This window comes from Anarhichas minor, unplaced genomic scaffold, assembly GCF_050575085.1.
Source record: "Anarhichas minor isolate MPS153535 unplaced genomic scaffold, ASM5057508v1 ptg000021l, whole genome shotgun sequence".
Classification (NCBI taxonomy): Eukaryota; Metazoa; Chordata; class Actinopteri; order Perciformes; family Anarhichadidae; genus Anarhichas; species Anarhichas minor.
The window spans coordinates 4,738,835-4,752,326 of NW_027466467.1; the positions used below are offsets into that span (position 1 = coordinate 4,738,835).

General features: G+C 43.3%; 1 protein-coding gene across 1 annotated transcript in view; it reads right to left on the reverse strand.

Annotated features, from left to right (window-relative positions):
- Positions 1-13,492, reverse strand: part of cntn6 (contactin 6) — a 35,544-nt gene that overhangs the window by 6,242 nt on the left and 15,810 nt on the right. The window contains exons 11-18 of the mRNA XM_076096248.1: positions 13,262-13,389; positions 12,488-12,660; positions 10,076-10,193; positions 8,052-8,210; positions 5,572-5,721; positions 4,927-4,997; positions 4,281-4,515; positions 4,044-4,159 (exon numbers count right to left, since the gene is read on the reverse strand). Coding sequence (XP_075952363.1) covers positions 4,044-4,159; positions 4,281-4,515; positions 4,927-4,997; positions 5,572-5,721; positions 8,052-8,210; positions 10,076-10,193; positions 12,488-12,660; positions 13,262-13,389 — 1,150 coding nt within the window. The remainder of the gene's footprint in view (positions 1-4,043; positions 4,160-4,280; positions 4,516-4,926; positions 4,998-5,571; positions 5,722-8,051; positions 8,211-10,075; positions 10,194-12,487; positions 12,661-13,261; positions 13,390-13,492) is intronic.

The following is a 13,492-nucleotide window of genomic DNA, read 5'->3' on the forward strand; positions in this document are numbered from 1 at the left end:
CCGTTCATTTTGGATTTCCAAAGGGCGTTATCAACGGGCGTGGACCGAAATGCCTCTGGACGCAATATGTCTGAACGAATGTTGCCGTTTTATGCCATCAGAATTTGAAGATAAAAGGGTTTTTTACTCACTCTACAAAATTACTTAAAAAACAACACTGCCGCAATGCTTCACCATCAAGTTTCACATCAGCTGCAGCCATCTTGGTCGTTTTCAGTGTCTCAAACACGCCCCAAATTAGATAAACGGTTGTGATTGGCCCATCAGATCTCAAGTGGCTGGAAATCTGTCCAAAGGGAAGAGGGGGCCAGACACATCTGCCAGAGCAAATTCATTCCCAGACCAGAACCCTATACCCCCAGAGAGGGGGGGCCCAATTGTCCCAGGCATTGTCAACTGCTTTTTGGTCATTACAATTTTGTTCAAGGATTTTCACACTATACTGCAGTACAATATCGAAGTATGTTAGTCCTGTCCTGCAGAGGACAATCTGGTTTTACAAGCTGTCTTATTTTAGTTTATATTGCGCTCAGTATTTTAGGGCCGGTTGGAGTCCGGGCAAATAATGAAGCTGCCGTGTGGAGTCTGCTGGGTGCGACTGCTCTGATAGACTTGGATAGGGCAGGAGGGCAGGGCACTTTTGCCCTGGGGCCCCGCTTACAGGTTACTCCCACCATGCTCAGAAACTTTTATAGAGGCGTATAGTTTTGATGGTAAAGCAGACAGAATCAAAAGTTCAAAGTGTTGAGAAGATAGTGTTTGCTGAAGTATTACACTTTCTCAGTCTGTTATCACTCGGAGCTGTATTTAGGTCCTGGGGCTCCTGCTACTGTCCTTCATATAGGGCCTATAAATAGCAGTCTCTCGCCATGACTGCCAAACATGTCATTCACATCCAGGCTCAAGTGCAATCAAACAAAACCTACTGAGCTACAGAGGAACGCCTCTTTAATATATTCACAGTCCATAAATGACTTTCCAAGTTTTGTAATGCAATGAGCAATGGCTTGCTTCGTTATAGCATGATTTGTAGCAGTGGCGAAGACTTTGAGGGTGTTTTCTTCATCCTTGAACGTTTTCTCGTCTTTGGTCTCATTATGTTCCCCACTCTTCTGTCCATAAGGGCTAGAATGGCTGAAATTTAGCTTTCCTAACTAGCGGGTTTGCCATCATAGACCAAGCCGAGCCTGCAGATGGACAATGTTTCCCTGATGTCGAATTTTTTATGTTAAGATGTCTGCATTCCTCCTGATGCAAATTTAAAAAAACGCATCAAAGCTCCAGAGACACTTACACACAAAGCGTCCGGGATGTGTTGGGAACCCTAATGAATATTTCCTTAGGAAAAGGGGCGGGCTTCAGGCTCAATAGAAAGCCATCTCAGCATTAACAACTCAGTCAAAAGCCACTTCCACAGCTAGCTACAGTATATGGTTGCTGCTTGTGTAGCTGGTAGCAAGAAACCCTTTACGGCCACAGAGGAGCTTTTCTTGCCAAGCATTATGGATATGTGCCAAGAGTTTCTGGTTGAGGCAGCTGCAACCAAAATCATTCAATACCACTCTCTCCCATGTGTCTCACTGTGGTAAGCAGAGTATCTATTTCGGTCATTACAGCTGATGGTTGCATAACACATATGTATAGCCCAGTTTATTTTTTCATGTTGTTGTTGTTTTTTTTCCAATTTATTTGGAAAGGCAGTCCTGACATTTTTTAACAATCAATATGGCCTGAAGATTTCAAGCACACTTCACTGAAATGAAAGGCCCTGCTACCAAAGCCTAAATGGCCACCACTCATGATCAGCTCTGCTGGGACAGATAGGCAGAGGCATACGAGTGCTCTCGAGGCTCTCTGCTCCACAGCTGGCTGTTCTTTACTCCCCAACCTGATCCTTTATGATGAAATACATACAGGTATTATAGTGATAGTTTAATTTATGATGAATAAAAACAACTAGAACATTGGGTATATCCATCAAACAACACAGCTAACAAGGCAAAACATCCGTTTTTGAAAAAATGCAACCACACAATAAAACATATTGAACATATGTCTTAAGTCTCACATGAAAACATAAGTCAGAAAGCATGCGTCCTGTGTTAAACACCAGAGGAATCACTGGTGTTGCCGCGGAAAGATTCTCCAGAAGCAAATCACTTGCAACTGGTTCTAAATAGGGATTACTTCTTGATTCCCATCTTGATTCTTGATTCTGGGGTTCATCCAGAAGACACAAAAGTTTATTTTCCAGCAATTTTCTTTAGAACTCCAGAACAGCGGGTGTACTTTTCTCAAGTTGTCTCAACTTGTAACGAATTGCACAAAGACAGTTCTGCATTTTTTTCTGGAACGAGCTACTTGAACTAGTCCAATCAAGCCGTATATGAACCCCAATAAACTTAAATGGCCTCTATGATTCACAGCATTTCCATAATTTAGGGATGGCATCCACCCAACTCTCACAATGGCTGAGCCGGCGGCTAACCGCTAACGGTGCAAACAATGGCAACAGTGCTGAAACAGCTAACAGTGTTGACCTGAGCGGGATCGGAGAGTGGGCGCTACGCTTCGGTGCTTAAACACATTTGATTTCATTCCTCGGTGAGGAGTTCCTTCACTTTACCTTTATTAATGGAATAACCTCCATGAACAACAGGTTCGCCCCCGACACCATTTAACATTGTGAGCCACTGCACTCTTCTTCTGCGTAGATGTGCTCATTCTATGAGCTCATGTTGCACTTATGTAAATAACTGCATGTGGATGTGTAAACAGCTGTTTGACATTTGCAGCTGAAAAAACGTGACAACCCGTCGCTTTTGCGCTTACAGCTTGTTTCCACTGCCCCCCCAAGTGACCATCAGTTATTGCGGGTATAAGTGCCGGTGCACCTGGTGACCATTCCCCTGGCAGCTCCAAGGGAACAAGTGTACTGGAGGGATGAATAGGTCTGAGTCAGGAACAACTTTAGGCTATGTGGGGAACCTTACGAGAAAACAATCTTTGTTGGGCACGGATGTGAAAAATGACTGCGGTAGTTGGGCATAAATAGGCCAAATCAGTCCTTGCATTCTGCATTACTGTACTTTATACTATTAGAATATATATTCACAAAGAGAAGTTTAAGTTAGTGGCATATACGGAGGCATATCATTTACTTACACACTCCACACCTTGAGATATTCTTCTTCGTACCACCGCTTAATTGCCCCCTCAGTCTAATTTAAGAGTGAGCCAAATAGTCACTCGAGCCACATGGACATTTTAAATCCTAGTATTTGGAAACTTTACTAATATAAATCCAACAGTGAGATAACATATCTCTATGTATTTCTAGATAGAATTATACAAATAATGGTAACTTAAATGTTTGGCAACATGAAAAGGTTGTAGAAATACATGTATATTGTGAAGAAGGCGTATATTTGATATTGGAGCAGACTTGTAAAATTAGTTTCCCTATTTCAGCATGAAAATTCCTGCAAATAAACTCAGCTAAACTGCTCTGTCTCGCTCCCAAACAAGCGGTCACGGTGCATCAAACCCCTGTCTCATAACAATGTGTGCACCAAACACTGGCAGTGACCTCAAAGCTTCTCAGTAGAAGTCACGCCACCTGGGAATACCCGACCATATAAAATACCTGGGGTTTAGGAGAGACTGTTATTTTTATCTAGGTTTTTCACAGCCAAATCCCAGGAGAGTGTTTGTTGTACTGGAAAGTGATGTATGATGTTCACACCTTCTTTTATTTATTTATTATTGCGAATAGAGGCTCCCAGACAGCCTTGGTATTGAGGTCTTGTGGAGGCTGGAACAGCTGCCAACAGACCTCTTCATCCCCGAGATTAGCCAGTGAAAAATCTCCCGCTCCAACACATGCAGTATTTCAATGTCAGAATATTTCCACGTTGTCGCCACCGGCGGTTCTATTCACATGAACGCCGGCTTATTGTACTGCCAGTCATTCTGGGATTAATGTCTGCTCCTTGTTTGAATATTCCTGCTGGCACTATTATTTAAACTATTATTTTTCATACCTCATACGCAATGATCTTCCCGCTGCCGGACCCGCTGGGAATTGGTTCCCAGTACACTTGGATCTCAGAGGCTGACACAGCGCGGGCCCAAACTCTCGATGGCGCCTCAGAGGGCTCTAAATAGGAGAGATCATGAATTATGCATGTAGGCAATTAAGAGTGCATTTCTTGAATACGATCAACTTTATTTCTGTTCACAGCGCGTACAGGGGGGGGGGGGGGGACAAACACACACACCTTCCTCTGCAGAAAACACTGTGTCGACGGGGCTGAACGGCCCCTCTCCCATGCTGTTGTAGACGCCAACTTTCACCTCGAACTGGGACAGGGGTGCGATGCTGTCGTTTCTGTAAATATATCTCGACGCATCCGGTGATGCCAGCACTGTCTGGATCCAGGTGCTGCTGCCAAGTGGGCGGAAAGCCACGACATAGCCAAAGTCCTCTCCGCTCTGCTGTTCCTCTGGAACGGGCTGAGATAGGGGCACAGGAAAGTTACGCCTTTGACCCAAACAACTGTGAGCAGAAATTGAATAGGGGAGTTGTAAAAAACTCTTTTTTTATGTCCAACAAAGTATCGAGCCAAATCTCAGCATCTCTCAGCAATCTTTCTGCACTTTGAGCCACATCCAAAGAATGTAAAGTTGTCACCCAACTTTAGATTTACACATATGAAAGTTGCACTGGCTCCGTATCTTCACTTTGATTTACGCAGCAGGAGGGGGCGAGCAGGCAGCAAATCAGAGGAGCTCTGCCTTTAATTAAAAGCCGTTCCACTGAGCGCCCGGCCACTGCGGACACGCTCCCTCCGCCAGGAGTCCGTTCTCGTCGAAAGCTTGGAGTCACAATGGATGACCACTCAGGGATGCACATGATCCTCTTACCTCCCACGTGATGACGAGTTCTCCCCGAGCTCCTCCGCCGCCGCTCACATTAACCGGAGCAACCTTGGGAACTAAAACAGGCAGAAAGGAAACTTGTCTCAGGCAGGTGCTGAGGATTCTGTCAGGTGTTAAGAGGAGGTAACAGTCGCTCCGTAGAGCTGCTCATTCGTGTACAACGGGTTAATCACACAGCTGAGGAATCAGCTTTTGTGTTGACAGTGGCATTGCCACCCGCGTACGCTGACGTTGTTAGTCGAGCACCGTATGTCGGCCCCGTGTCTGAGGCACGACGGGGAAACTTGTTCCCTTGTGATTCAACCAGCAGGACGGAATTACTAACCAGCTGAAAATAGACACATCATGCTGACGCCTCGCGTGTCGATGGGTCACTTTTTTTTTTTCTCTCTTCATGCAGCTATTAATTGTCATGTTCCAGAGTTGTGAAATACACGAGCTTTAGCGTGGAGAAGTGTAATTTAATATCCACTTCTTTTGCATGCGACTGAGTAATCAAAGCATTGGCACGAAAACGATCGGCAGATTCGAAAAACGTTAGAGGGAGCACGGGAGGAAACAGATAAATCACATTCTCCAAGTGGGGCTGATTAATGTGTTACCAAGAGAGACAACAAATTCAGAGGATACCTGCTGCTTCGGTTCGAATCTGTTGCGATGGCGTACCGGCATCTCCCACGCCAACGCCGTTGATTGCCACCACCCTGAATTCGTAATCCACCCAGGGGTTCAAATCTTTCACTGTTGCATGCATCATCTGTCCAGGCACAGAATCAGGAACTAGGATTAAAGAATTTAGAATTGAGATGCGTTTCTTTCTTTTTAAGGCACATATTTCATTTTGTCTCCAACAAATATATGAAAAAAACATTACACAAACCAGTGAAGTACATCAAAACGAAGTGGCGACATGTGTTTTAATAGTATTCCTATTACAGTACGTTCAGTACACCTTCTGCAACTACTGTGGATATTGTCATCATGCAATACACACACACACACACACATTAAACGAATAAACAGAATTAATAAGCTTCAGTTGACGAGACCGCAATCGGCTTGTTGTGTTTAAAATCGCCGTCTCTCACATAGAACTGTAACTTTAAATAACCTGATGTTGAGGTTACAGAAGGATACGATGACATTAGAGCAGAGGAATGAAGAAGTTGTTTTGCTTTAACTTATAATTACCAAGTAAATGTTGATTGCGCAATGTAATGGCTGTAGAATAATGACACCATCTGTTTCGAATGGCTCCCTGTAAGCCTCGCTTTCACCGTGCAGTTCGGTCTAGCCTCCGGGTACGACCTCCCAGGATAATGAAGCCTCCCTTCACGGCACAACGTGAGCGCGTAAACTATTCAGCGACCGGAGAGGATAGCACTTTCGTTTGTCTAGTTCATAAAGTTTGGAAAAAAATGAAAATCGGTGGAAACTCGACATCCTCCCCCATTGACGGAGGAGGCAAAGAAGGAGGTGATAATAAAACGATGTTAAAAACCTCGGCCGGAGAGCTCCAGGACATGAGAGGCTTCCAAAACGACATTCAGTCGGCTTTCTTTCTACTAGATCAGTAAGTACCAAACCGGTTCACTCTGCTTTTATCGTAGCACTGTGCTGTCGGTGGTTGCGAGGCCCCGACAATAATACCACTTGGAAAACGCTGCGGGGGGGAAAGACTTGAAGAGTTGTTTATTGCCACTTTAATGATTATTTCTGACAAATGGTCTGGTAAGTAGAATGAAGTATAAGGAAAATGAAGAGACGGCTGATGTCTCTATATATTCCCCACTTTATATAACCGATCGTTAACAACCTCTATCGCAGATGAAGAGTGCACATAAACCCATGAAGGCAGTTTGAATAAGCTGGAATACAGGCTTCTAACATCATTTCAGCCCTTGTTAACAGAGCAGAGTATAAGAATACTTTGTGCATCACAAAAAAACACTTACTACAGTGTAAGTTGAAAACCCTCTTTGACGTAGTGTCTAAAAAACTCAATATTATTATTTTAATAATTTGAAATACTTGATTGTGTCTGTGATTCATAGACTTTGACTGTCAGCCGTTTCTCTGTTTTGTGAGGACCCCAGGACTGCTGCTTCTAACTGCTGCTTTTGTAGCTAATGCAAAGCCTAACATTGACATATGATCAAATATGACGCCTTCTTTTTTGTACTGGTATTGACCCTTTTCTTTTGGTTTTGTTTATTTCCAAAGGGTTTGGTCATGGCAGGCTCATATTTCTTCAAAACTGCACACATAGCTGTTTGAACGAGAGCTCGACGTATGAATTTGGCCAATTACCGTGTCGCACATTTATATCTGTGTCATCAGCTGCAGCACTGACGTGCCCAAATAATCTTTGCTGAATTGCAGTGTCTCCATTACATAACAACTTCACCAGCAAGTTTTTTAAAATGTAAAACGTCCAAAAGAGTTCACAACTTAGTCACAATTCTAAAGAGCACGTGAAGATCAGTTGACTTGTAGCAAAGACGACGACTCTAACTGCCAAGCCTTGCTCAAAGGAACTTTCTAAAATGTGTGATTTTTACCACAAAGGCTGTGTTACGTTCTTGGTTTGTAGAGTTTGAAAGACATTGGCATTTACCAGGCAGACAGGACCTAACGGAGGCTTATTTTTAGTTGCATTATGGGAAATGTAGGATCCAGAGTTTTGGGAGCTTGACCCATACGAGGTACTGGTCTGGATATCTCAGCACTTTGATTATTCTTTTTCAGATCCGTCTCTTTTTGAGTCCCTCAACCCGATGAAACTGCAACGCTAAATCGCTGGAGTTCCCCTTTAAGGGATCCATGATGTTTGCTTATGTTATGCATTTGTGTAAAACTGGTGTATTATTATCAGATTTTTTAACTCTCAAAAATCTGGATTGGCCTCAAAAGTCCAATATCGGGTAGCTTCAACATGCTGCTTGTTAGATTCTGTGTCCTGTGTGGACTTCAGAATGGTAAAAAGAGCCTAAAGTGAGCGACTTCAACAAGAGGAGCCTTTGTTCTTCAAAGAGAGTAAAGGTTCACATATTACAGTGTAAATCCTCACTATTGACTTCCATGCATTGAAAATAATAAGCAGCCGTTACCTGTTCTCACAGTCTGCCAGCCGACAGAGAAGGGGGTCCTGGCCTGGACCATATACATGGTAACAGGACTGTGATTGTCAGGTCCGGAGCCCCAGGACAGTTGCACAGCGGTGTCGGTGATATCGCTCACGGCCAGGCCCTCCGGGGCGCCAGGGGGTCCTGCAACAGCCCGAAATGAGGACAGACACCTGCATCAGCCTCACTGTACAAACGGCAGCCAAATCAAAAGGGAGTCACTTCAGGTGAGCGCGGCGGACTCAGAAGTGATTCGCAACTCGGCTAACGACCTCGGTGTATGGCAGGTGGAGATATAATGGGTTCTGTTGGGAGTGCCAGTCTAATCAATACACTGAATAGTGCAGTTCACTGAGGTTAGACCATCTACTGTATGAGTTTACTCACAGAAAGTGAGTAAACTGAGTTGGATTTTTTTCAAACTATGAAAGAAGTCGTGTTCGGGAGAATCAAGAAGTCTCGTCAAGTGAGAGGAACTATTTCTTTTCCTGGAGACGTGTGTGCCTTCACCCAGAAAGAGGAAAAGAAAAAAGGCTCTCGTTGTCCAAACTAACTAACCACGATGAGAGAAATCATTATTTCCCACTAACATTATAGACACTGTTAATGACCAGGGATTTACAGAACACAAGGCAGGATTTACAATTGAGATCTCATTGAAATTAGGGAAAGCACTAAGACGAGATCAAACAAACAGGCCGGCAGATTTCCTGCTAAACCCGCAAATCTGCAAAACGTAGCCCTGAGCCCTCAGCGGGACTACCTGCTGCTGGAAGAAGATCACTGGGTATCAGCGATGCTTGGTTTCAGATTAAGCGCACGATCCGTATGTAAAAACCGTAGCCGTCTGACTGTGGCTGCCGGCTCTTGATCTCACGCTTGGCCAATCTGAACCTCCCAGACAACGGTGGTTTATTTTCCCTCTCCATTTCAGTCATGGGTGACTGGCACAGCGGTTTACAGTAAAAGGGATCAGGCCAATAGAGTGACTGGCAGAGAAAATGAGAATTCATCACTGCGCCTCTCCGATATATACAGTACATATATATATATATATATATATATATATACACACATATATATTCCATGACCTTTCTGGAGCATGCTGTGGTGCGCTGTGCCTTCATGAATGAAGACAGCAGCTGTCTTCACACACACTACCTCTCACTTTCAGGACTTGTCTTTGTGACATCAATACAAGTTCAAATATTTTATCAGCCACCTAAATCCTACAATGGAACTTTAAATTGTTCATGGAGATGTAAATCCCAAACATTCCCAGGGGAAGCTATGGCTGCTTTGTATTTGTAATGGAAAAACATGAAACATTGAATCAGTCACGATCGATGTTGAATTCGCAATGTTTACGCGGGAAGTATATTTTATCGTGTGTATTGAGCGGAAACTGAGACGTCTAAAAGTGACGCTAGAGGGGCAGCTAGAGCGTCGGTATTTAACGGTAACATTAAGGAAGAATCACACTCACTGACTAGCTAGAAAGAATGCAGCAACTTTAAAATAATGCATCAAAAGTCACGTGGTTCCCTTGAATAAAATCAATCGCTGATCAACCTCCGATATGTTTAAGATAGCCACGTTGTAACATCAAACGTGTCCTCCACAGGATATATGGAGTTGAAAACTTTCGAAGAAGGTGTTTTTACTCTCGCATGAAGCTGGTCTCTGATCTTACTGGATAGCCCCGGAGCTTTCGGAGCGACTTCCCTGTATCTCTTTAACTTGATGATCACAGAACCCATGGGTTAAAAAAACAGAATAAATTAATTTCAAAATGCTCACGGTTGTCAATCAGAAAGTCTATTAAAGCTGTTTTTCCTCCGAATCCCTCAAAACTGACATGGTGCTGCAGCTCTCATCTGACAGCAGTGAGATGTGTGCGTTACGATGTGAAGAAAAACACACACACACACTCTACAAAAAAAAAAAAAAAAAGAAATTGAAAAGCTCCATAGAGAGTGCTACAAAATGACAAGTAAGAAGAGGTGTACCTCTGACAATTAAGTCTGCTGCTGCTGAGACGGTGTCAACTTCAGTGTGCACCATACACACGTACTTCCCAGAATGCTTTAGCTGAATGTTCCTCACCATCAGGTCACCTGCAAATCCCTGATGACAAAGACACATTGGTACAAAAGCCTCGCAGAGGAAGAAAAACAGCAAAAAGTAGCAAAGTCAGAGTCAAAAAAGAAAAGAAAAGAGAAGTATGGAAACTCCTTGGAGCACGTTCAATTTCTTTCTCTGTCATACGCAGTAAATCCTCCACAGGAGAATCTTCACCACAGGACGAAAGAAGAAAAAGATGACATGACAGGCTAGCAAAACAAATTAATTCAGCTTTACATTGTAAGGAAGGCCAGACTTTGGATCCGTTTGTTGTGTTTATATTTTACCCTTACAGCTCAGATGAATGTCTCAGACAAGAGATTGTTACGGTTTCTTTTAGCATTTCACTGCTGTGCGCGCCCACACACACGGATGTTTCTCCAAACTCTCGTCTTTTTCTCCAGCAAAAAATACAGCGATTCAGAAACCGACCCGCTTTTGTGTATTAAACGAAGGCGAGTTGAGCAACTGTTGTGATTATTTTGGCCGTGGAAGTGTCAGCGCTGCGCGGGCGACTTCAGTGGGCCTGGTGGACTCCATCGCAGGGAGCACAAATGTGGTTATTACGAACGGAGGAATTGATTGATTCGCTCGTACAGTCAGATCACCTCCGGGATGGAGAAATGCAAACCCTTGTTTACAGGTTTCCGCCCTTCAGACGCGCGACACACAGTAACATCTGCTGGCATCTGTGAATGAAGTGCACACAGTTTCGGACCCTAATAACACGATTCCCTTTGGTGCTCTAATGTTGTCGATCTTTCAGCGTAAAGAACGGAGGCGATTCAAAAAATGTGCCTAGCAGCTCCCCCAAAAGCTCGCTAATTAAAGAAATAGTTCAACATTTATCTCTGTCCATTAAATGTTTAGCCACAGCCAGCAGCAGCTTAGGTTAGCATAAATGCTAGAAATGGGAGAAACAGCTATCCTACCTCTAAAGCTCACTATATAACCACATTATATCTCCTTAGTTTATTTTGTTCTTAACCCCTCCCTCTGCAGATTGTTGTGCTGTTTCCACCTGTTTCCAGTCTGTATGTGTGCTAAGCTAACCGGATGCTAACTTTAACCACAGACAGACATGAGACTGGTATCTTTTCATCTCTCAGCTCTTCAAAGCAAAGATTTCCCAAAATGTCGAACGGCCAGATGCGGCCACTTCCTGGCATGTCATTACATTACCTTATGTGCTGATCAAACAATAAGGGAAATGACATCTTAATAAATGAGCTTTGGAGGCCTTGCTTAGATTACCGTAATGCACGTCATACTGTTACCACCTAGGGGAAAAAACCCCTGAAAGTTTTATCAAAAAACAGGAAAAGAGAACATCTTATAACAGTACTATATTCATTACACTGGCTACCTGCAAAATAGTTTAGAACCTTCAAACCTCTCCGATTGCGTATCCGAGTATGTTCCATACGGTTCACTTAGGTCGTCTGGTGCCGGCTTGCTCAATGGTCCAAAAATGACTCACAAAAAGTACGGCGATGCGGCCTTCTGTTGTTATGGTTTGGGAAAAACTTATCTTGACAATACAAGACAAGCAACTTCTGTTGACAGTTTTATGACAAAGTTTAAAACGTGTTTTTATGATCTTGTGGAGGTGGATGGGTCAAACAAATAGCGATCTTTCAGCCAGGAGACCGCTGTTTGTTCCACATGTGAAACGAGAAGGCAATGTTTGTTTGTCACGTGACTTGTGTACTTCAGTAACAACACTTCCGTAGTTATTTCAACCCAAACGACGATCTTTTCCTACTAACACCTAAGTAGTTTTGTTGTATAAACCTAAGTATTTCACTTTTCTTTTTTAAACCTAAGTTTTCATAATCTTTTCCTAAACGTAACTAAGTATTTCACGACCTTTTCCCAAACCTAATTACATATTTTAAGACCTTTTTCTAAACATGACTACGTTGTTTTGTTGCCTAAACCTAACTGAGTTGTTTCCTGTGAAGACGGAGGTTTATTTTGAAAGGACTGCATGCATGGAACGAGCGGAGATTGGAACGTGTTGCTGGCTTTTGAAGGAAAAAGCTCGAAAAACTTCCTTTTTTACTTTTCATGAGATATCATATGAACCGCAATGTGAGTATACGTTGCACCATTAAATACATTTATTTTCAATCCAGGTTTTGAGGAAAAATGTGATGGTTAAGAAGCACTCAGGAAATAGCATAGCTTCAATATCAGCTCTAGCTTTTAAAACAATGATGTCGGTCAAATCACTGGCTCTGATTGGCCCGGCCTAAAATCCCTGAAGAACAAGCGTTCAGCTGTATCATACATACCCCTCCAATCATCTCAAAGTGCTCCTGCCTGTTGAAATCAATGGCTTTCCCATTGAAGAACCACTTGAAGATGGGAATCAGGGACGAATCACTGGACACCTCGCATGGCAGCACAATGCTCTGTCCCACGGTGGCGTCCAAACTCAAGGGTGGGACGATGATCTTGGTCGGCTCTACGGCATCATGAAAAGAAAAAGGGAGAATTAATCGTTACTGTATGTGGCGCTGTATTTCTATAAAATCCAACAAAATGAAGAACGCAATAAAGCTTAATTTGCCCAGAACAGTGGGACAGATTCCGCTCTATCAGTGTAATTAAGTGACCTCAAATAACTTCACTTAGGAAGCGAGTGCCTCTCATAACTCAGTAATGAATAATTAAACACACTGCAATCACAATGTCAACTAGAGAGGGGAAAAAGAAAAAAGAACTCCCACTCTATGATCATCATTATTTAAAAACCCAAATCTGAAAGTGCTACAGCAGCTCTTTTTTAAATTAAATGTCAGTGTCAAAATATTCCTCACTCACAGCTACAGACGGCGGCGGTTTGCCCCACTCCGCTACATGCGCAATAACTCACAGCTGACAAAACCACGGATGACTTATACGTCTGTCAAACCGGCGGGAACATAAAACGGCTATATATTTCATTATCAATTTCATGCTTGAGCTAGTATTTCCCCCCCTTTTACAAAAGTTTAAACCCTCGGCTTGAAAAGGTACAGTAGTAAAAGTGTGTGGAGAAAAACAACAACAAAAAAAGGACACACCTTTCACCAGCAGCGTCCCGGTGCTGCTGGATGTTCCAAAATGGTTTCTGGCCGAACACGTGTACCTGCCTCCGTCCGATGCGGAGATGTTGGTGATACGTAGCGTCCCATCCGCCATGATAGTCTGTCTGAGGAGAGGGACAAAGATGAAACAGTCCAGTTCTCAACTCGTTAGCCGTTAACTGAATGAAAAGTGACGATAAGCATCAAATTAGAAACTGCTTCCTGGCC